Source organism: Caretta caretta, chromosome 3 (genome assembly GCF_965140235.1).
Source record: "Caretta caretta isolate rCarCar2 chromosome 3, rCarCar1.hap1, whole genome shotgun sequence".
NCBI lineage: Eukaryota > Metazoa > Chordata > Testudines > Cheloniidae > Caretta > Caretta caretta.
Window position 1 is genome coordinate 56,622,107 of NC_134208.1, and position 24,510 is coordinate 56,646,616.

A 24,510-nucleotide genomic window follows, 5' to 3' on the forward strand; every position below is an offset into this window, starting at 1 on the left:
ATCACCCCAGATCAAGAGTCAGATTATACACAATTGTTGTTAGGTGTGGAAGCAGTTGATTTTTTTTTATTGGTAAGTATCAGTAATCATCAATTTCACCATTTTGGAATTAATATTTGAAATTATTAATATTGATATGGAAGATCACCAAATACTAATTTAACCATAAATTCCTTTAAATTTAATAAAGGCCATATAGTATTTATACAACTGCTCTAAACATGCCTAAAAAGCCTAACTAGTAAGAAATTTACTACATTGAAACAGTAACAAACCATTTATAAGCATTTTGATCAAGATACTTACAAATGGGCTAACCTCGGGGGTGCTTCGATCCACATTGGTTGGCTCCAGCATAGTCAAGCAGGTATTAGCAATAAACCCTTTAAAAGTTTACATTTTATACCATTTAACAAACATATGATGTCATTGCCAGTTACTGACTTCATCTAAAAACCAATTGGAGACAATTCACACTTATTTCCAGTTTTAATCCAGATAAGATTTACAGCCTCCTTTATTCCCAAGGCCTTTCCTTTCTTATCTCTTCCCCTCCCTCCCAATCGCCCTGCTTTACCAGCAGAACAGTGGGAAGATTTGGGCTTGTTTCTCTTAAGACAGTTTTTCATTGTCTTGTTACTATAGCTTTTTATTTTATTAGTTACTTTTACAACCATACATTCTTCCCATCCACTACAAGTAATATTACTTCTTATTCTCACAGCCTTCTTTTACTTCCTGGTTGGGACCTTCTTTACAATACTTATATAGATCCTTAACCAAACTTAAGCAAACTTTAATTCTTTAATTTCGTACTTATCCTACACACCATATACACACAAACTGACCAAAACATTTCTATTGATGATAATCAAAATATTCAGATAGGCAAAGTAAGAAAAATGCTGCTTGAGAGCTTATTAGAGTCTGATTTAAGGCTATTTACTTTTTATTTTTTGGCAATTTGGGTTTCAGTGGTTATAGAGATTCAAAAAGTTAAAGCTTTATGTCTATTATAAAATTTATCATAAAATTGTCTTACCCTCCACTCCAGTTCCCTGCAACTGTGAAAATAAAAATAGAAACAAATGCCTAAATAAACGTTGATATTATCCGTTGAACTTATAAAAATAAAAATTGAATTCTGCCATGCCTAACTATTGTACACTTCATTGCTAACAATGCCACCTAAATAATACAGGTCTCTACCAAAATTGATCATTTTCTAATATTTCTCTATTTTAGTGTTACACTTTTTGTCCAGTGGTCAAGGTCCCTGTGAATATGGTCATTTAAAGCTATATAACTATGTGGCTTGCCTAACTATACTTAGCTATTTAAGTGTGTCACACTTAGTTTTAGATAAATTATCCATGTTTTTAGACCTTTCTAAAGCCCATGGGCAAACTTTGAAAGTGCACAAGATCTGTGATACATGCAGCCACAGGCTATGGAAATAAGCTACACAGAGAGCGGTAGAATTTGGGTCTTCCTCACTTAGTCCTAATCCGATGCTTACTCTGTTAGACCACACTACCATCCTTAATGGATGTTCTTGTTGTCTAGGTAGCCTTATGTAGTCAAAGTTAAGGTGGTTGTTTCCCTTACTTTGCAACTTTTAAAAATAGGATCTTTTTGTGGGGGGAGATGGAGGTGAACAAAAAACACATGCCACCTTTTAAAACTCCTTATATTTGAAAGTGTTCTGATGCTTCAAGCATTAAACTCGAACTTTTCGACTATGAACGGAAATATTAAAAAGTTTTAAAATAATAAAGGTGGTTCTTGTTCCTGCTGGGGAAAAAATAAGTTATTGAACTGTTTAGAAGCTTACATGAGAATAGGAATGGGTGGAGTCGATGGCGATTTGATAGAGGAGCATGTGGCTAGTGAGTAGGATCAGCTGTCTGTATGTTCTGGAGGGAAATGGGTGAAACTGTGAGTGATAAGGAAGGCATTGTTTGCTAAAATCCAAATACCTGGAAGGTGAGTGGGGCTTCTTATAACCTGGATTTGTACAGGAGTTCATCTTATTTTTTATTCTTCATAACATTGTATTTAATAGGTCATTTCTCATTCTAACTGAAATAAATTTGAAAGCTGCAAACTGGTGTTTACCAAACATCAGTGTCTGAATTTCTGACTCAGCATGACAAGTAAACAGCAGAAAAAAACAATCAAATTAATAACTATTCTAATGTAAATGTTCTCATCAGTAGTTTAAATAGTAACATTAAAAGGATTCATGCTCCTCTCAAAAAGCACAGAAAACTGGTTCCTTTGGATTCATCAAGATCACCAAATGTGTGACTAAATATGCTGCTGAAGGTGTTAGAGCTGATCATTAAGTATGAAACATTTTTAAGGCCAATGTTTCTGAAACATATACATGATAATTTTAAGTCTCTGCGAGGCCTTCTCGCAGCTTTTCAATATTGGCTTTGTTTTAGAGCAGTCTGTCTATTTTAGACACTCAAAAAAGTTGCAAAGCTCGGTTTATTCATAAAAGCAACAAAGGCAAAAGTTGGACTTGATAAGGTTGCTACATTCCTTTATGCTAACTTTACCTTCAGTGTAGCACAATATTAGAGAGACATGATTGAAGTACTTTGTCCTAGAAATAATTCTGCACACAAATTTTAATTCTAATCCACTTCTAGATGCTGCAAGTGAAAAAATAGAAAATTAAAGGAATTACTCTAACATTAATGCAAGATGGTTAGTCTGTTTTGATAATGACTATAAGCATCCATTCAAATAAAAATGCTATTGGCTTTGCAGCTGAAAAGAAAATTGTCCAAGTTGCTAGAGATGCCATCTGGGAATGCAGAGTAAAGTATGGCTCTTTGCCACTTGTTCAGTCATCTCAGGATGAGAACATATCAGGTGTTATCATCCTATACTTATGATGTATAGGTGTTTACACATACTATTTAAACATTTCTGAAGAAGAAGTAACATTTAACACTCTAAAGCAGTGTTTCCCAAACTTGGGACGTCGCTTGTGCAGGGAAAGGCCCTGTATGTCCCATGGCCTGCGCCATTTCCTGCAGCCCCCGTTGGCCGGGCACAGCGATCAGCCAGACCTTTAGAAAGGTAAACAAACTGGCCAGGCCCGCCACAAGCCTTTCTCTGCACAAGCGGCATCCCAAGTTTTGGAAACGCTACTCTAAAGCAAGTTGTGAAATGTGAAAAATTTTTCTGTGACCATCACCTTCTTTATGGTCACCGGTCTGAAGAAGGTGGTCCAGATGACATTTGGTGGATCTCACAGGAAGATTATATCTCTGTTAGGGTTGCCAGTTTTGGTTAGATGTATTCCTGGAGGTTTCCTCGCATGACATAAGCTTTAATTAAAGATTCTTTAATTCCTGGAGAGGCCAGGATAATCCTGGAGACTCGGCAACCCTAATATCTACATTTATATCAAACTATATAAACATTTTGAAATTAGCACTGAAAAGTTTAGGACTTTGATTGAAACATAGTATATATTGTGCAAAGATGGAACTCAAGGCTCTAAATTTAAAAAACAAGCAAAGGTTTCCAAGAAATTGGACAGATGAAGAACATATTACATGATTATTGTAGCCTCAGCAGAAATCTGATTTGATCAAATTAGTAACAAAAAATGAAGATGCTAAGGAAATACGATAACTGATACCAAATAAAGGTCATAGGTTGACTCCATAACAGGATAAAAAGGCTATGTGTCTCATGAATTGTCAGTCTGAGTTGGTTCCTTTTTTCTCCTAGCATTTAAAACCAAACACCTAAACCTGTGTGCAAAGAATGTTGTGTTAAAGTTCCTTCCATCAAAATAGTGAAAAATAGCGGAAGACAGAACAGTTGAATTCAGAATTCTGTCAATTTTAAAAGGCCTGTATTCATGTACAAACAGCTTGGAATCAATTGGGCACGTTTTTAGCACGTTTAAATTAGGTAGTGAAAAAGTAAATAAGGCCTTGATCCAGCTCTCACATCTCTACATGTGTTCCCTTGCAACTGCATGAAGCCTCAGTGGAATCACTGGTGCCACAGGTGCTGGCTTCCTCCTTTCCATGGGGGTGCTCTACTCCCGCTCAGTCCCTGCCGCCTCCACCCCTTCCCCCAAACCCCCACCCTCGCCCTGCCTCTGCTCTGCCCGAGGCCCCACCCTGTCTCTTCCCACCCCTACTCTGCCCCGTCCTGCCTCTTCCTGCCCAGTTTCACCCTCTTCCCCAAAGTGCGACCAGTCTCTGCTCCTCCCCTCCCAACCAGCGTCTCCCTCATGCCGTGGAACAGCTGATTGTGGCGGGCAGGAGGCACTGGGAGGAGTTGATTGGTAGGGCCACTGGCAGACGGGAGGCGCTGGTGAGCTGGCTGCCGGTGGGTGCTAAGCAACCTCGCTACGTCGTTCAGACGTGAAAAATTCACCCCCCAGAGACATGTAGCTAAGCTGACCTTCGCCTTGATGTAGAGACTGCTAGGATGTAGAGACTTCTAGGTCAATGGAAGAATTCTTGAGGGGGTGGCTACCAGTGTTCCCTCTAATGTTTAACAGGCCGTGTGCGCAAAAAATTTGTTCTGTGCTGCCGCCGAAGCAAAAAAAGAAGAAAAAAAAAAGCCGGCGTGCCAAAGCCGGAGTGCGCAGGGTGTTTTGCCGTGTGCGCAGGGTTTAAGATCTGTGTGCAGGTGCACACGCGCACAGCTTAGAGGGAACAGTGGTACCTACTACAGTGACAGAAAAAGCCCTTCCGTTGCTGTATTAAGTGTACTCTGCAGTACTACACTGCGTAGCTCTGTTTTAGCCATATTTAGCTTGAGTCGATGGCTAGACATCAATGAGACATGTCAGACAGTTTGAGATTTTAGTTATAGCACATGAAGACGTTTCTGGAGTAGTGAGGTAGATCTGTGAGTTGTCACCATATAGATGCAAAAAGAACAGGAGTACTTGTGGCACCTTAGAGACTAACAAATTTATTTGAGCATAAGCTTTTGTGGGCTACAGCCCATTTCATCGGATGCATGTAGTGGAAAGTACAGTAGGACAATTTTATATACACAGAGAACATGAAACAATGGGTGTTACCATACACACTATAACGAGAGTGATCAGGTAAGGTGAGCTATTACCAGCAGGAGAGAAAAAAACAAAAAACAAAAAAAAACTTTTGTAGTGAGAATCAAGATGGGCCATTTCCAGCAGTTGACAAGAACGTGTAAGGAACAGTAGGGGGGGAAATAAACATGGGGAAATAGTTTTACTTTGTGTAATGACACATCCACTCCCAGTCTTTATTCAAGCCTAATTTAATGGTGTCCAGTTTGCAAATTAATTCCAATTCAGCAGTCTCTTGTTGAAGTCTGTTTTTGAAGTTTTTTTGTTGTAATATTGCGACTTTTAGGTCTGTAATCAAGTGACCAGAGAGATTGAAGTGTTCTCCGACCGGTTTTTGAATGTTATAATTCTTGATGTCTGATTTGTGTCCATTTATTTTTTTACGTAGAGACTGTCCGGTTTGGCCAATGTACATGGTGGAGGGGGCAATGCTGGCACATATCACAGTGGTAGATGTGCAAGTGAACGAGCCTCTAATAGTGTGGCTGATGTGATTAGGCCCTGTGATGGTGTCCCCTGATATGTGGACACAGTTGGCAACGGGCTTTGTTGCAAGGATAGGTTCCTGGGTTAGTGTTTTTTGTTTTGTAGTTCTCCTGTTCTTTTTGCGGATACAGACTAACATAGCTGCTACTCTGAAACCCACCATATAGATGGTAATTGAATTTGTGTTTGCTTAAGTTGCAAAGGGAGATAAGGTGTAGAGGGAGAAGAGAGGGGGACCAAGGACAGAGGCCTGTAGAACTCTCCCCGAAAAGTTGGAGGACTATCCTCCACAGGTTTCAGAGTAACAGCCGTGTTAGTCTGTATTCGCAAAAAGAAAAGGAGTCCTTGTGGCACCTTAGAGACTAACCAATTTATTTGAGCATAAGCTTTCTTGAGCTACAGCTCACTTCATCGGATGCATCAGGACATCCTCCACAGGACTCACTGAAGGAGCAGTAAGAGACATAGGAGAAGCACAAGATTACAAGCTCGTGTAATTTACTGTCTTCTCTCCTCCCTTCATCGTTTTATGTATTTCTGCTCTTCAGACTCTTCTCACTGTGTTTTTAGTGGCTGTGATGGTAAACTGCTTCTTCAGAATTTAAATTGTGATTGAATTGCTAGGATTTTAGGACTAAAAATGTCAACTACTCAACTTGAGTTTTTTCAAGTTGTTATCCTATTGTATATCTTAAACCATTTTTAAAAACGAGTGTGGGGAAATATGTATTACACACTCTGTAAGCAAAAGAAGTGAAATCCTGTCCCTATTGATGTCAATGGGGGTTTTGCCAGTGACATTAGTGGGAGCAGGCTTTCACTCCAAATCCTTGGGATTGAAAGGCACTGCGTTAAGAATGACCCACCAAGAAAAATGCCCATTTGAGAAATTGCATGTATATTTTTTTTATACTGTACTTTTATTCGTTGATTTTTTTTTTTCCCCTCTGAAGCTAAGGCAACAATAGTTCAAATTTTATAACTGTACAAGCCTACAGAAGTAAGCTTGGGCACTATTTCTCTGCAGTTGAGAGAGATACAGAAAGGAAAACTGCAATCTGTTTGAACCATCCTTAATAAAAAGAAGTAGAGTTCAGTGTATTGAAATATGTCTGAATCCTGTTCTCTGCCTGCCTGAAATCCAAAGAAGATTGGGAAAATAAAAGTCTCTGACAGTACTTTCATTCACTTAAACGCCTGGATTGTTCACGAATATGGTGGAGATAGAATTATTCTTCACTAACATTTTGTTAATCTGTTACCTTCAAACACATGAGGAAAAGTTAGGAAAAATAGTGGATGTTGAGCTATGTGTGCTTACATTAAGAGGTACAATTAATTATTATTATTCTTTTTTTTTTTAGTATAAACATGTTTTTGATCGCAGTAATGGAGAATTGGAAGACTGATTATTTCACATATTAAAATGGATTGTTTACCAGTAGAGGTAAGAAACAAAGATTCTTCTTCTAATAGTTTATTGACCCTCTTTTGTTACCTAACATCCATGCAACTCCTACTACAGCCAGTGAGAATTAAAGATGTAAATGAAAGCAAAATTTTGGTCCTTAGTATAGTATAGAATAGAATGATTGTAACTGACATCTGAATGTAAGCATTTCCATTCTTAATGCTTAATACTATTGGATTTCAAAATGATCTTCAGATTTTACCTGTGTTAAAAGAACTAGACACAGTACAGTAGAACTTCAGAGTTTCGAACTCCAGAATTTTGAACTGACTGGTCAACCACACACCTGATTCGGAACCAGAAGTATGCAATCAGGCAGCAGCAGAGTCAAAAAACAAAAAGCAAATGCAGTACAGTACTGTGTTAAACATAAAACTATTAAAAAAAAAAAAAGGGAAAGTTTTTAATAAAAAAAATTTGACAAGGTAAGAAAACTGTTTCTGTGCTTGTTTCATTTAAATTAAGATGGTTAAAAGCAGAATTTTTCTTCTGCGTGGTAAGGTTTCAAAGCGGTATTAAGTCAGTGTTCATTTGTAAACTTTGGAAAGAGCAACCATAATGTTTTGGTCAGAGTTACGAATATTTTAGAGTTATGAACAACCTCCATTTCCAAGACGTTCGTAACTCTGAGGTTCTACTGTACTTTTACTAAAACCTTGCATTAGTTCTGGTCTTTGCATTAAGATACACTTCACTTTCATTATAAGGTCTGCTGTATGTCTGATGTTTACATAACTGCACTGACTCCTGTTGTGTGCAATGTGGTTGTAGCTCGGGATATTAGAGAGACACACTGGATGAGGTAATATCTTTTATTGGACCAGCTTCTTTTTGTGGTAGAGGCAAGCTTTAGAGCCACACCGGTCTGAAGAAGACTGTGTGGCTCGAACACTTGTTGCTGGCTATGTCTATACTACTGCGGTAAGTCGACCTATGCTACACAACTCCAGCTACGTGAGTAACGTAGCTGGAGTCAACGTACCTTAGGTCGAGAAACTGCGGGGGATCGATGGGAGAAAATCTCCCGTCAACTTACCTTACTCTTTTCATTGGGGGTAGAGTACAGGGGTTGACTGGAGAGCAATCTGCGGTCGATGGGGGGTGGGGGATGTCTTTACTAGACCCGCTAAATCGACCGCTGGTGGATTGATCTCAGACCCTCGATCCCTGCTGTAGTGTAGACCTGCCCTCTCTCTCCAGCAGAAGTTGGTCTAGTACAAGATATATTACCTCACTCACCTTGTCTCTTGATTCCTGTTGCTTATATATAGCTAGTTTTCCACAAAGCAATCTGCTGTTTCTTAGGCAGCAGATGAGTGTTGAGTTAAAGAAACACCTCTTTCTGGATGCTAATCACTAGAATGTTTTAAGACCCAATATGGACTAGCCTTATCTGATTATTTTCATAATACTGCTACTTGTTGAATTTTGTTAATTAAAAGGCAAATTTTTGCTGCTGTTGAATCCAGTGGAAAAATAGCTGTTGATTTCAGTGGTATCAGGTTTTGGCCATGTGCAAAGAAACACTTTTAAGGTTCTGTTTTCTTCTTTTTACTTCAGCTTTTTTGGTGCTACAACATATGTAACAAACAGAAATCATAGATATAAACAAACATTGTTGGAGAAGAAACTCAAACCTACACAATCTGTTAATGATTTGTAACTTTTTAAACTGTACAGTAGGAAGAATGTTGAAATTCAAGACACTGTTCTTGCTTGCACTGACATGATTTAAACTGAAGTGGAACATAGTGATTCAGTCTGTTTTTAAAACTGATAACCATCATAAAAAGTGAATTAAGCAAAGGAATGTCAAAATAGTGTTCTGTGTGGTTAGGATTAAATGGGGTCCTAGCAATATTATTCTTTTTATGGCTGAAAATGGATGTGAAGACTTATTATAAAAGAAATATAAAATCATTTTTTAAAAGGGCTAGATAGTGGTTTTGCCAGAAGCCCTGAGTATGGGATGACATGAAGGTGCACTGTACCTAGGAGCAGTGCAGGGAAAGTATTGTGCCTTAGAGAAGCAAGACTCCTTCCCTCACATTGCTTTGGGGGTAGTAATTTGCTACTGGCCAACACCTATATTTAAATTACTAACCCCCCATCCCACATACTGGCTCAGCTGCACTAGCCAAGTATGTTTTGGAGTGGAGATCTGGAGCTGAATCAAGGAGTGGCGCTAGGAACTGCTGGCATACAGCATCTCTTTACCCCTAATGCACTCAGACTCAAAGTGCAGAGAGGCAGTGTGGAAGCTTATGCACAGCCCATGCCACATAGTGGTCCTGAAGGAAAAAAAAAAGTGTCTTTTTGCCTCTGAGTCCAGAAAAAAATTGTTTTCTCTGTTTGTTTCCAGTAACTAAGGTGCAGACAACAATTTTGGCTTATGCAGCTACATAAAAATGAGTGAAGTACAGGCTATGATAGAATTCTCCGTGGAGCTCCACAAATTCTACAATGTGGATTTGTTTCAAAGAGGGTATGTACTGAATTCTTCCAAAATGAAGAGGAAATTGTACTGTAGTGAACGGCTGTACTGAAAAATCTTAATGTTTAAGTTCTGTCATACTTACTCCTTTAAGATATGTGGATATACTGGCATTGTAAACCAAGTTCAACAGATATGCCTGTCTTTGCCAGAGTGACGATTCATGTTTTATTACTAGTTTTGTATGGTGACTTGAAAATTAAGTGTTTACTGCTTATTAGAAAGATAGCTGTGAAGGGCAGCTACTTTCTTGGAGTTTACTCCAAGGTTCAAAAATCTTAGGCATAGAACTTCAGCTAATATCAAATACTTATAGTCTGATTGCAGAGGGGTGAAAGGGCTACAATTCTGAATGTGGATAATGTGAATAATAATCTGAATGTGGATTATGCTCTTGTCCAGGCCCTTGCCCTCTCCCACCTTGACCAGTGTAATCTCACTGGTTTAACTAATGCAGCCTTGTTTTCTCAAGTCCATTTAAAATCATAGAATATCAGGGTTGGAGGGGACCTCAGGAGGTCATCTAGTCCAATCCCCTGCTCAAAGGGACCAATCCCCAATTAAATCATCCCAGCCAGGGCTTTGTCAAGCCTGACCTTAAAAACTTCTAAGGAAGGAGATTCCACCACCTCCCTAGATAATGCATTCCAGAGTTTCACCACCCTCCTAGTGAAAAAGTTTTTCCTAATATCCAACCTACATCTCCCCCACTGCAACTTGAGACCATTACTCCTTGTTCTGTCATCTGCTACCACTGAGAAGAGTCTAGAGCCATCCTCTTTGGAACCCCTTTCAGGTAGTTGAAAGCAGCTATCAAATCCCCCCTCATCCTTCTCCTCCGTAGACTAAACAATCCCAGTTCCCTCAGCCTCTCCTCATAAGTCATGTGTTCCAGTCCTCTAATCATTTTTGTTGCCCTCCGCTGCACTCTTTCCAATTTTTCCACATCCTTCTTGTAGTGTGGGGCCCAAAACTGGACACAATACTGCAGATGAGGCCTCACCAATGTGGAATAGAGGGGAACGATCACGTCCCTCGATCTGCTGGCTATGCCCCTACTTATACATCCCAAAATGCCATTGGCCTTCTTGGCAACAAGGGCACACTGCTGACTCATATCCAGCTTCTCGTCCACTGTAACCCCTCAATCCTTTTCTGCAGAACTGCTGCCTAGCCATTTGGTCCCTAGTCTGTAGCGGTGCATGGGATTCTTCCGTCCTAAGTGCAGAACTCTGCACTTGTCCTTGTTGAACCTCATCAGATTTCTTTTGGCCCAATCCTCCAATTTGTCTAGGTCCCTCTGTATCCTATCCCTACCCTCCAGCATATCTACCTCTCCTCCCAGTTTAGTGTCATCTGCAAACTTGCTGAGGGTGCAATCCACACCATCCTCCAGATCATTTATGAAGAGATTGAACAAAACCAGCCCCAGGACCGACCCTTGGGGCACTCTACTTGATACCGGCTGCCAACTAGACATGGAGCCATTGATCACTACCCCTTGAGCCCAACAATCTAGCCAGCTTTCTATCCAGCTTATAGTCCATTCATCCAGCCCATACTTCTTTAACTTGCTGGCAAGAATACTGTGGGAGACCGTGTCAAAAGCTTTGCTAAAGTCAAGGAACAACAAAATGTTGCTGCCAAAATCATCTTCCTCACTTATTGTGACAATGGCACATCCTACGTGAGCTCTTCCACTGTGTCTCCTGTTTATCTAGTCTTTCATCTCATTGCATCGTGCCCCAACACAGACGTCTCTCTTGCCTGCTTGTCCATTTCTTCCACTAGCACCTGCATGGGTTCTTCTGCTCCATCCCTTATGCATCAGACCCTGAGAAAAATCACAGATTTGTTTAAAAAAAATTGCAGTAGTGTCATGGGTAAATGTTCCAATTTCACAGGATATGCACAGCCCCCAGGCCCTCTCCCTCTCCAGCAGGGAGGTGGAAGCGGGTATCCTGCTTCTGCTTGCCTGCTTAGGCTGCAGCTGTTCATTGGAGGTTAGTGGGCCAGGCCCATCCCAGGAAGAGTGGGAGAATGGGGAGGTTTCTCACCCCATGGTGCTGCCTGGTCCAACCCAGCCTGGCCTGGGGTAGGGATTAAGGCCCAGTTTACTCTGAGATCAGCTCCAGCCCAGACCACTGCTGCTGCTTCCTATCCAGCCAGTAGGGAGAAGGGGGCAGTGCTGACCACGCGGTGACTAGGAATCCCAGTCCAGCGAGCCCCACAGCAGGCCCCTCAGGCCTGGGGGAGACATCAGTGTTGGCTGGCAAGGAGCTGCTGAGACTGGGATCCATCACCCCCCGATAGTTGTGTATCTAAGCTTCATGAGTGCTTTTAAAAAGTTGCGTGTGTGCATGTATATAAAATATAGCTTTTTTTATTAATATAATAAAACTTGTAGGAACCATTACAAAATATCCAGTTCTTTGATTAGTGTTCCTGTGGGTGCTCCACTTCAGGTGTGTATGCGCCCTGTGCCTTTGACCAGAGATTTTTGGTAGTGGTGGCCATTTGGTCCATGCATGTGACCCACAAATCCTGGTGCCCTACACCGAGGCTATTTGGTGCTGCGCAGGTGAACTGCTCTCAGTGTCTTCTCAATCGCCTTTTGTCTGAGATGGGGTCTGCAGCATGTGTCTGTTCTCCTTTTAGGATTTAGATAGTTTATAATTACTTACCTTTTAGTGTTTCCTTCGTTTTTCCTTTCCCCCCTAAAAATAAAAGGATTTTATTTTTAGATATAGTTAGATAGTAGTTTAGAACTTCCCCTTCTTGGGGTTGTCTCTTTTGTTGTTTTTTCTCAGGAATGCCAGGTTCCTCAGGATTCAAGAGGTGCCTCTCCTTCTGAGAGGTTCATTTCAATCAGTGACAGACTTTCCCAATGCCTGCACAGTTAGTGTGTTACCCATATTCCTAGTAAGTGCAAGATCTGTACATCCTTCAGGGGTAGATTTTAAACTTCACTTCCCAATATTTTTTTTTCAAACTACTAATGATGGAACAAGCCTTATGTCCAGCTTTGGATCCAGAGGCAGAAGACCTCTCAGTACTCCTGATGCCCCACAAGATCTCGGTCATCGGAAACAGCTAGAGACGTAGGCAGTACTGTGTCACTGAATACTTCTATGCTACTGAAGTTCTCATCTACATCTTCCTCTAAACAGAAGGAGAGAGGTGTAAATCTCCAAGAAGATCTTGGTCACCAACACACAACAGGGCTACAGAGACCTCGGATCCCAAGGGGAGTTCAGCGTAGGCTCTGAGTGATGCAGGTACTGCAAAAGCAAAGAAGAAAACTCAGTCTAAGACTGACTTTGGATATCTGGATCCTGACTGACAGAGACATAAGTGTCCCGGAATAGCACTTGGTACTGATATCAAGGAAGACAACTGTAGCGAAGACCACTAGACCCTATATAATACTGCGAGAGTCAGAGCCGATTCACTCACAGGCCAAGCGCTCAGTGCTGGCTACATCAGTACTGAAGCCATCCTCCAGGTCAGTCTTTGTTACTGTCGGTACCACAAGAGTTTAGGTACCCTAAACACTTGATAGTCTCTTCAGAGTGTTGGGGGTTTGTCAGCAGTAAGACCCTCTCAATCACTGATCTCTGTATCACACAGGGAACCAGGCTTGCCCTAATCTACTTTGCAAATTGAACAGCTCCCCTCCTTGACCCCCAGAGAATGCGTAAGAGGAATCTTCAGATTTTCAGGTCTTGGTGTAGGGTTCCCCAGAACACATCACTCTCCCTCCTACACTGATGTTTTACAAGAGAATAGACCTCAAATGACACCCTCCTGGCAGGAACACAGATGGATGTCTCCATCTTTGCCTTCTGGCCTCCCTCAGTGGCCTTGCTGGGATCCCTGGGTGTTGTAACTCCAGCAATTCGTGACGAGGTCTTCACACTGTTGGAGGGAACAGAGAAGAAGGGATCATCTTCAACCTTCTTTGTCACCACCCATGCCAGAGGATGAGACCCGTGAGGAAAAAGACGCAAGGGCAGACAAGGAGGTGACACCTCTTACAAATATTTCCTCTTCTTCACCTGATATGTCATGCCTCCACCACCTTCTGTGGCAGATGACTTCAGACAGTTTCAGGAAATGATAAAGCAAATTGCTGATACTTCAGATTCCCTTAGAGGATGTTCAGGAATCCCATCACGCACCTTGTCATGGATGAGAATTGCTATTTCAGTGAATTAAGCTCTTATGGAGCCCACTAAGGCAGTTTGGAAAACTCCATCTATAATACTGTCTACCTGCAAGAGAGTGGATGAAAAGTATTATGTTCCTGCCAGGGAACAGGAGTTTCTATTCTCTCACCCAGCTCTGAACTCCCTAGTGGTAGAGGCTGTTAATGAAAGGGGCAGGCAACATAGCTCTAAACAGAAAGGACTATGAGCAGCTCTATTCCTCCCCCCATCCACACTTCAGTTCAGAAGAGTAAACCATCAGGTGCTCATGGCCAAATAGGACTACGTAAATTACAACAGATTTAGTTTCTATAGTGAACATCCGTCAGAGAAACACTGTGATCACTTTAAAGTCACTGTTCAGGAGGGACAATCTGTAGCAAAAACATTGCTCCAGGCTTCCTTAGATGTGGCACATACTGCAGCACAGTCTAGATCCTCTTCAGTGATCATGAGAAGAATGTCTTGGCTGCAGATGTTGGGACTTCTGAGAGAGGTTCAAAGTACCATTTGAAGATCTCCGCTTTGACGGTTGCAAGCCCTTTGCGGACTCAGTGGATGTCTTTTTACACAAAGGACTCAAGAGTCACACCGAGATCCCTTTGAATCTGTATTCCTGTAAATAGGAGGAGATTTTATAGATATCAGATAGTACAAAGAGCATTCCCAGACCTGTATTCAACCTACCATACACTCTCTGAACCCCTGGCCAAGAGACCAAGGAACTCAAAAAAGAAACCCCCTTGGCTACAACTACATCTTCCCAGCCATCCATGTCCTTCAGCAACAATTATGACGGCTTGGTTGAGTGTGGTTTTTGGAGGGGGGTGGGCGGGTGAGAAAACCTGGATTTGTGCTGGAAATGGCCCACCTTGATTATCATACACATTTTAAAGAGAGTGGTCACTTTGGATGGGCTATTACCAGCAGGAGAGTGAGTTTGTGTGTGTGGGGGGGGGGGCAGAGGGTGAGAAAACCTGGATTTGTGCTGGAAATGGCCCAACTTGATGATCACTTTAGATAAGCTATTACCAGCAGGAGAGTGGGGTGGGAGGAGGTATTGTTTCATGGTCTCTGTGTATCTAATGTCTTCTGCAGTTTCCACAGTATGCATCCGATGAAGTGAGCTGTAGCTCACGAAAGCTCATGCTCAAATAAATTGGTTAGTCTCTAAGGTGCCACAAGTACTCCTTTTCTTTTTGCGAATACAGACTAACACGCTGTTACTCTGAAATCTGACCATCCAGTTCATGGGACTTTACAGCTGCAACATTCTACCACCACTTCCTCATTTTGGATGCTGCTTCCTCCCCTTTAAGGATGCGTGAGAGTATATAATATGAGACAAATGTGTTTTGGAAGCCATAACCTCTGCTTACACTGTACATTTCAAGGCTCTCTCTCCTACCCATCCCTGTCCTCCTTCAGGGACTCCTCTCCTCATAGTCAGTTACTAGAACAAAAAGTGACCTCACTGTTAAGTTTAGGAGCAACACAGAAGAATGGGATTCTACTCAAAATACTTCCTGATATCCATAAAGAAGGGGGAATGGAGACCAGTTTTAGAACTCAGGCTGCTAAACAGATACATAAATGTAAAACAGCAAAAATTCAGAATGACTATCCTGGCAGCAATAATTCCATCATTACAGTTAGGAGATTGGGTCAAATCTCAGTCTACAAGAAGCATATTTTCATTTTGCTATTCATCCATCACACAGGAGGTTTCTTTGTTTCCAAATCAACAACGAACACTGCTAATACAGGGTGTTGTCTTTTGGATGATCTTTTGTACCACGGATGTGCTCAAAGATTTTGGCAGTAATTGCTGCCCACCTGTTTGGGCATAATAGTTTTCCAGTGTCTAGATGATTGGCTGATAAAGAGCAGATCTTGTCAGGAGGTTTGGCGTCAATAAACACCATGTGTTCTTTATTTTACAGCCTGGTCCTTCAAGTCAACCTCAAAAGTCCATTTTGACTCCACTACAGTGTGTAGATTTTGTAGAAGCGTCACTGGATGCTTTGATAGGCACAGCTACCATCCAGCACATTTCTCACACTAGTGAACCACATCAAGGATTCAGGGCAAGTTACAATAAGAGATTACCTTCAGCTGCTGGGACATATTTACATGTGTCTTTGTAGTGTTCAAAAATGCTTAACTACACTTTCTACCTCTACTCAGATTGAAGTCAATAAAGATAATGACAAACATGTCGTGCATGTATTATCAACCATCAAGGAGGAGCACGTTCCCCACCTATCTGTGCTAAAGTGATAAAACTCTGGAATTAGTGCATAATCAAGCACATACTCATCCCAGCTTCTTACCTTCCAGATATTCAAAACACCATGGCAGACTACTTCAACACACATTTCTCTCTAAATTACAAATGGGAACTAAACTCCAGAGGTCTTCACATAATATTCTCGGTCGGGGGGTGGGTTCTTAGAGGTTGATCTGTTTGCCATGGCAGCAAATGCTAAATGCATCACTTATTGCTCCAGAGGGAATCTTGATCCCCTATCTCTAGGGGATGCATTTCTCATCACACGTAGGGAAGTCCTTTCGTCCACGTATCCACTAACATAGTTACTATTGATGGTTCTCAATAAGATTGGGCCAGAGTCATACTAATTGCATCAATGTGGCCAAGACAAGTCTGGTATCCCTTTCTCATCAGGCTCACATCTTCTTCATGGAAGCTTCCGATCAGTCCTTACCTAATGACTTAAGTTGCAGGTCAAACACTTCACCCCAATTTACAGATTCTGTGCCTCCAAGCATGGTTCCTCGATGGTTTTCAGGGATAGAGAGATCTTGTTCCTCATTTGTACAATGTTTTATTAAATAATAGAAAACCATCTACAAGATGTATGTATCTCCAAAAATGGAAATGATACCATCTTGGGTGTAACAGTCATCAGATTTCACCAACTTGCTCTCCCTTCCTAGAGTACTGGATTACCTGTTAGTAATTGAAGACAAAGTCTTTCTGTGAATTCTATTAGGGTTCATTTAGCGGCAACAACAGCCTTTCACATACCCATAAGTTTGTTTTTTCCCCCCTCTTTTATCTTCCAGCTACGGCAAGATTCCTGCAAGGTTTGACAATTATCTACGGATCAGAAGCCCTACTCTTAGCTAGGATCAGGACCTAGTCCTTAATGGCCTTATGAAGCATCCATTTGAACTACTAGCTTAAATGTTAATTATTAGATTTATCTATGAAGACAGCCTTTCTGGTAGCGATCATTTCCACCCAAAGGGTAGGAGAATTGGGGGCTTTAATGGCGGACCTCCCATTTATGGTGTTCTTCAGAAAGCAAGATTCTTACCTAAAGTCTCCTCGGAATTCCACATTGAGGAATTGAGGACAACACATCCAACCTACCCTTAGTGAACTCTTAACTGGGAGAAGATGGCATGTATTGCTAGTCAAAGTTGGTTATTCATTGAATATCTTGCTCTGCAGGAGGTTGTATTTAGTCTTAGTGCATAATATTCCTTACTAATATAGAGTGGTTAGAGATTTCCCTGGCTGTGGAAGTGTCCCAACTGCTGATTTCTCAGAGGTAGAGACAAACCTTCCCTGTCACTTCTTGGCAGGTCTGGTCTGTCTCCAAAGCTGTATAGAAAAGCGACATAATGCTATGATCTGTGGACCTCATTTGTCCTAGAAAGGAGATTTTCACATAAGGCACAAATACATTTCCCTCGTGTGCCTGGTGTGGATCAAAAATCCACTTTCCTAGTTAGTCTGTAGAATTGATGAGGGTTGTATTGTAATATTGTTAGGTTTGGATGCAAATCATATTTCAGCATGTGGGGCTTTAACAATAATTATTTGTATTGTAATAGCATTCAAAATATGTTGGGTGCGGTACAAACACAAAAACACTGTCCTTGCCTTGAAAAGCTTACAGTCTAATCTAAATAGACAAGACGGACAAATAGGCCAACAACAGACAAGCCAAATGTTTGAGGAGATGATAGGAATATGTCTAGTTGTCTTTCCTGTTTTTCTTGTCCGACTATCCCGCTGTCATATGACAATGGTAAAGAGTCATGGACAGATTTGTTTTCTTCTAGAACTGAACAAAGAAAATTAGTATAATCCTTCAAGATATCTCTTCACTGCACTGGGATAGCTTCCCCGGCCTACCCCTACCCCTATTCTTCCTACAGATGTTTTAATTAGTAATCAAATCCCAAAAGTATACACACCTGTTCAATAAGTGTAGGCTTCTTCCTTCACTTAGGCTATTGTATGAATATCATTGCCATTAGGGTCATATGGCAGTTTAACTTTTTAAGCAGGTGAAGGTGGCCAACTTTTTCTTCTGTGCTTAGTACCGTGATCAGCTTCAATCACACGTGCACTAACTCAGGGTACAGTTATGTCCATTGATTGTCTACATCATGTCCTATGTTTCTTCATTTGGCAAGATGGACCCTCCTGGTTTCATCTTGGGTAAGCTTTTTGTTATATTCCAATAGCTAAAGAAGAGAGCCTGAGACTACCAATATTTGGTGTGTCATATCTCATCCTGGTGTTAAGCAAGGCTGGCAAATGGAGGTATACTTAAAAGTTTGTAGCATTCTGTTGGTCCACAAATAAGTAGCTGAGCTTATCCCCATAACTGACATGTAGTTGCCCTAACAGCTGAGAAGAGTTAATGTGAGGCCATGATTTGGCTGAAGTGATTTAAACATTATAAGCCCTCACATTGACGGATATGCACAATGAATGAAGAGGAGCTCTTGTTCTGCTTGTCTGTAAATCATTTTGTTTTTCATAATACTTTTTATTGCTGAATTTTACTCAAGGCATTATTATTTCTTTTTGAAACACACTTTCATAAATAGGATACAAAAATGTCAAGCTGCCCCAGATCACACATTTTAAATTGTTACAGCCAATGAAAAATCTAGAGCTTCCCAAAATGTTATCTATTTTGCAAGTTTTAACAATGTAATCAGCATTAAGCATATGTCCTTTTTGATCCTTTTAAAGATATTAGATCCAACACAGGATACAAATGGATTCCCTCAAGATAGCAAAGCAAAAGTTTACATTCGAATTCTCTGAACTCTAAAGAGATGGAGGACAGTGGGATGGGCGACAAATACTTTTGCCTCAATATTAAAGGGGTACTGTCAGATTTATTTTTAAATCAAAATGTAGGTCTTATACAATCTTACAAAAACATAAAAGTAGTAGAATGGTGAGGGGGTTGGTTTGTTGTTTTTTAATTCAAGTGAAAAATTATTATTTGAAGACCACCATTTTTTCAGGATTTCTTACCCTGTGCAAACACCATCTAGAAGTCCCAAAAGTGAAAGGTTTGGAGGCCTGCACACATTAACAGATGGAACACTTCAAATAGAGCTGGGCAAAATTTCAGACAAATAGTTTATGCACTGAAAATGCCAGTTTTAGTCAATATAAAATTCTTCCTGAATTTGACCCAATTAGTTTTTGCTGGGAAAAACTTTTTCCAGGCCAGCATACCATCTGTGGGTATGTTGGCATTGCAATAAAAGACACAGTGGCATGGCTGTGCATGGTCTGGGTCAGCTGACTCAGGTTTGTGGGACTTAGGGAGTGGGGCTAAAAACTGCAGTGTAGATGTTTGGGCTTGGGCTGGAGCCGGGGCTGTGAGAATTCACAAGGGGGGAGGCTCCATTCAGAGCCTGAATGTCTACACTGCAATTTTTAGCCCAAGCCCCAGGAGCCAGAGTCAGCTGACATGGGAATCTTAGACTCCATGCTTTGAGTGTTTCATTGTAGTGTAGACATGTCCTGTGAGTCCTCCTCTCTCAGTGCATCTGTGCCTCCCACTTTATAACATTTAGCCCAGTGGTTGGGGCTCTTGCCTGTAATGAGAGATATCCAGGTTTGATCCTCACTCTGAATCAAGTAAGATCTTCCCCCATCCCATTTGAGCACCCTAACCACTAGGTTATCCGCTGTTCTGGGGCTGGTTACACAATCTCTCCAATCGAGCTGTTCCATTTTGCATTAATACTTAAAGATTCATTAGCCCAAAGAAAGAGCACTTGAGAACGACTATAGCCTCATGATTAAGGCAGTCACCAGAGCAGTATGAAATGTGGATTCATATCTTCTCTATGTCTAGCTCTAATTTCAACCTTGCTGTGTTAGTGGTACCAGCCAACTGGTAACCTCACCTGTTGGTTCCTTTTTACCACTAATAATTGAGGAGCTTTCTTGGGCTACTCCTTTCAGTAGCTATAACCAGTCAACTTTTTGGCTGGATTTCTCTCTTAGGGTATTCCTCAGTGTTTTAAACCGATTTATTTTACTATTCATTTATTTCTTCTGTCAGATTTAATAAATTGGAAATAATTTAGATTTGGTAGGAAGGACTTTTGTGGTCTCTCTTAGCATTATGATCTCTCTTTCTCTCTCCTTATCCCACGAGAACATACTAGTTTCCTACTTACAGTACCACTAAGATATGGGATGGGATGCTTTCTTCAAGTACAGGAAGGATGCCCTTGTATTCCTTTCCATCAGAATCTCTAGTAGAAAGATTCCTGGCAAAGCAAAGGAGAGTTAGCATTTATTTTTCCTAATAGCTCCAGACTAGCCAAGATAAATATGATTCTCAACTTCGTTTCCAAATACCAAAGCCAAAAAAGTCCTCGAACAAAATAGCATCATCCTGTGATGGTGGCTAAAGGAGAGAAAATTACTTGTTTCTTTGAAGATATTATAGTGGAACACCAGATCTGCTATAGTTAAGGTTAAGCATCACTCTGTTTAAAAGTCAACTATTCTAAGTGTTCTAAAAATCTGCATTCTGACTCAGATTGCCGTGAAATTTGCTGTGCCACATGGGAGTAGTGATAGTGCTAGTTTTCCAAATTTCTGTCATTTGAGCAAAGCATTCCCAAAACACCCAGCGTTTTACAAAATCACCTTGTTTTTCTGAAGGTTTTCTTTGTGCACATCTGGGATTCCAACAGTGGCTGTGATCCTCCATAAACTGATCTCAGTTCCTTGGGATTTAAGTCAGTTAGTGCACAGCTTTTTTTGCTGAAGCAATGTTGAAAAAGTTACTCAGTTAGGGACTTCAGGTTGACACGTACCAAACTGTCACACCTGGGATCACGAATAGAATGGTGAAATATACCTGACATCAGTCAGAGTAGCGCAGGGTGACACGCTGTAGTCATTGAACTCCAGCTATACTCAAATGTGTCATCTGGAATCTGAGAGTAATCGTTGGCCATGTTGCTACTTTGTGTCTGTAGCAAGGGAGTTTTATGCTTTTGGGAAGTGTGCCTTGCAAAGAACAGTTCTTTTAAAAGGGCCTCTAACTATTTCTGAAAGATAAATAACACCTTACACCTCCATTCTACACAGATATGTAAGAATGGTTGTTGGGCATGTTGCTGTGAAAGTGGGATAGAGGTTTTTGACTGTTTGGAAACTCCCCTAGAGTAACATAGTTAAAAGAGCCTCTAATTTTGTTTTGAACTACTGTTCTGTATACTATAATGCAGCATATGGTGCCTTAAGGGATATTTCCCAAACAAAAGTTTCCAGATCAAATATGGGTTGATTCACAGGTTGCAAAGAGAATGAAATGGGTGTGCACTGTATTGAGATAGGGAAGAGTCTGTGGAAGCTTATCTGACATCACGGACTTGGAATAACTCAGGGGGATAGTCACTGAACCCGAGTGTAAGGGAGCAGACTCACCCCTGCGGCACCTCCTGCTGGTCTTGGTCAGGAATCAGCTCACCAGGCTCTGGAGCACCCTCTGCAGGTCGGTGATCTGCCTTACTGCTGGCCCCACGTCCCTCCCAGACCCAGTGCCCCTTGGATGGCTGCCCCCTGGCAGTACAGCCATTGTCTCTCAGGGTCGTCATCCCCCCCCCAGGGAACCCACACCCACTATCTCCACCTTGCCTCAGTGTAAGGCCAGTCACCAACTAGCCCCTTGTATCAGGGCAGACTGCAGTGTAAAAGCCACTCATCACTGGCAAGGAGGGGTTTGGACCTGCTGCCTCAGCCTACCTATGGGCTGCCCCCTTTCCAGCCCCGATACCTGCCTGGCCTTCTACTAGGCCACAGCCTGGGATTTTCCAGGTCAGAGCTCCCCAGCTCCCTTAACCTTTCACCAGCCCTGCTCCAATCTAGGTACTCTCTGCTCCCTGCAGCCAGGTCCCTCCCTCTCTAAAGGCTGGCGAGAGAGTGAGTGTATCAGCTCCTGGCTCACTGCCTACTTTTAAGGCCAGCTGAGCCCTAATTGGGGCATGGCTCCAGCTGAGCCTACTTCCCTACTCAGCCTGGGCTGCTTTCCCTAGCTACAGCCCTTTCCTGGGCTGTTCTAAGCCCCTTAGGGCAGCAGTGGGTGTCTACCCTGCTACACCCGGTCATACTCATTGACTAAATTTGAGTCCTGCCCTTGGTTGGTATTTGAGAATGGCTGCTAGGCATAAATGTTATATTTTTAGGTTGGGCACAAGTAGTGCCCCTTTTTCAGCTATTGTTGTTATATTTTGTGTGATGTCTTAACATGACTCATGTAAAGTTTACTGAAGATAGTGTTACCCACCTGGAAATCAGTTCATGCCCTGAGTTCCTTGTGCAGTTTCTCCCTCTTCCTCCCAGAATACTTAGGGTATGTATATACTAGAGCAGAAAGGTGTAAATTCCTGCGTGAAGAGACATACTCGCGCTAGCTCTGATTGAGCTAATGGGCTAAAAAACACATGTAGCCACAGCAGCACAAACTTCAGGAGAGGCTAGCTGCCCTGTGCCTTGGGTCTTGGATGGGATTGTACTTGGAGTGGCTAGTAATTGGGTGGCTCTGGGAGACATGCTGTAGTAATTGAACGGTTTTTGTTAAGGTAAATCTTGGGTTTAGGTCAGGTGTAGCAGACTGGAGCAACCTATATGGTCTATCCTCCAACACTGAGTCTACTGAGTGTAAATGTTAAAGAGAAGGTTAAGGGATGACTTGATTACAGACTACAAGTACCTACATGAGGAACAAATACTTAATAATGGATTCTTCGGTCTAACAGAGAGAGGTGCAACACAATCCAAAAGCTGAAAGATGAAGCTACACAAATTCATATGGGAAATAAGATTTAAATTTTTAACTGTGAGAGTAATTAACCATTGAAACAATTTACCAAGGGTTGTGGTGGATTCTCCATCACTGGCAATTTTTAGACCAAGATGTTTTTTTCTGATGTTGTTTTCAAAAATATGGAATTATTTTGGGGACATTCTGTGACTGTGCTATACAGGAGTTCAGACTACATGATCACAATGGTTATTTCTGGCCTTGGAATCTGTGAACCCCTTCACTCTGCCCAGAGGATTCTTTCTGAAACATTGATTTCATTTACTCCTCAGTAAGCCCCAAAGGCCTTTGTCATGTATGCCACCAGACTGTTAACAATTCATATAACAAGATATCTGTGCACTGCTATTGACAGTTGCAATTATTCAACAAAAAAACCTTCAAAAACAGACTCCAACGAGAAACAGCAGAACTGGAATTAATCTGCAAACTGGACACCATTAAATTAGGCTTGAATAAAGACTGGGAGTGGATGGGTCATTACACTAACTAAAAACTATTTCCCCATGCTAATTTTCCCCCTACTGTTACTCACACCTTCTTGTCAACTGTTTGAAATGGGCCATCCTGATTATCACAACAAAAGTTTTTTATCTCCTGCTGATAATAGCCCACATTAATTGATGGATCTCGTTAAGGGTTGGTATGGCAACCCCCATTTTTTCTTGTTCTGTGTGTGTGTGTGTATATATATATATATATATATATATATATATATATATATATATAATTTAAAATCTTCCTCAGGGCCAGCTCTAGGATTTTTGCTGCCCCCAAGCAAAAAAAATTTTGGCTGCCCCCGCTTTTTTTTCATGCCTCCCCGCCCCTGGCTCCGCCCCTTCCCTATCCCTTCCCCAAATCCCCAGCCCCGCCTCCCCAGGATTTGCTACATTCCCCCCCCCAATTGCTTCCTGCGGCTCCCTTCCACCCCTGCAACGCCCCGCCCTAGCTCACCTCCGCTCCGCCTGCTTCCCTGAACACGCCACCGCTCCACTTCTTCCCCTCCCTCTCAGGTGAGGGAGAGGCAGCGCGTTCAGGAACCGCTCTCCGCCCCAGCTTGCCTCCGCTCCACCACTGCCGCCTCCCCTGAGCGCACTGCCGCTCGTCTTCTCCCTCCTTCCCTCCCCGTGCGAAACAGTTTTGCGCGCGGCAAGCCTGGGAGGGAGGTGGGAGAAGCCGAGCGGCGGCAGTTTCCCTCAGGGGAGCAGGCGGAGCGGAGGTGAGCTGGGGCAGCAGGGGCACATTTCTAGGGGGGGCATGGCCAGCGCTGGAATGCCGCCCCTAGAAATGCGCTGCCCCAACACCTGCTTGTTTTGCTGGTGCCTAGAGCCAGCCCTGATCTTACTGTATTTTCCACTGCATGCATCTGATGAAAGCTTATGCTCAAATAAATGTGTTAGTCTCTAAGGTGCCACAAGTACTCCTTGTTCTTAATATTCACAGTACTCTATTTGCAAATCAGTAAGGCAGTGTACTGGTGCACAGTTTTGGTAAATAGAGTGTCTGTGTGTGTTTGTGTGCGCGTGCGGATGTGGATGTGCGCCTCACTGTAGTTAAGTCATTACTTTAAAAATCAGGGGATGAGATTTTAATTTACCGTTTACATATTTTTC

At 41.9% G+C, this 24,510-nt stretch overlaps 1 protein-coding gene across 8 annotated transcripts in view; it reads left to right on the forward strand.

Moving 5' to 3' along the window:
• FAM135A (family with sequence similarity 135 member A) overlaps positions 1-24,510 on the forward strand; it is a 140,046-nt gene that overhangs the window by 13,572 nt on the left and 101,964 nt on the right. For all 8 annotated transcript variants that reach the window (XR_012667589.1, XM_048845998.2, XM_075126516.1 and 5 more), the window contains exons 2-3: positions 6,955-7,037; positions 9,424-9,546. Coding sequence is in view for 7 of the 8 variants with exons in the window: in XM_048845998.2 (XP_048701955.2) it covers positions 9,470-9,546 (77 nt within the window). In the remaining variant the exon portion in view is untranslated. The remainder of the gene's footprint in view (positions 1-6,954; positions 7,038-9,423; positions 9,547-24,510) is intronic.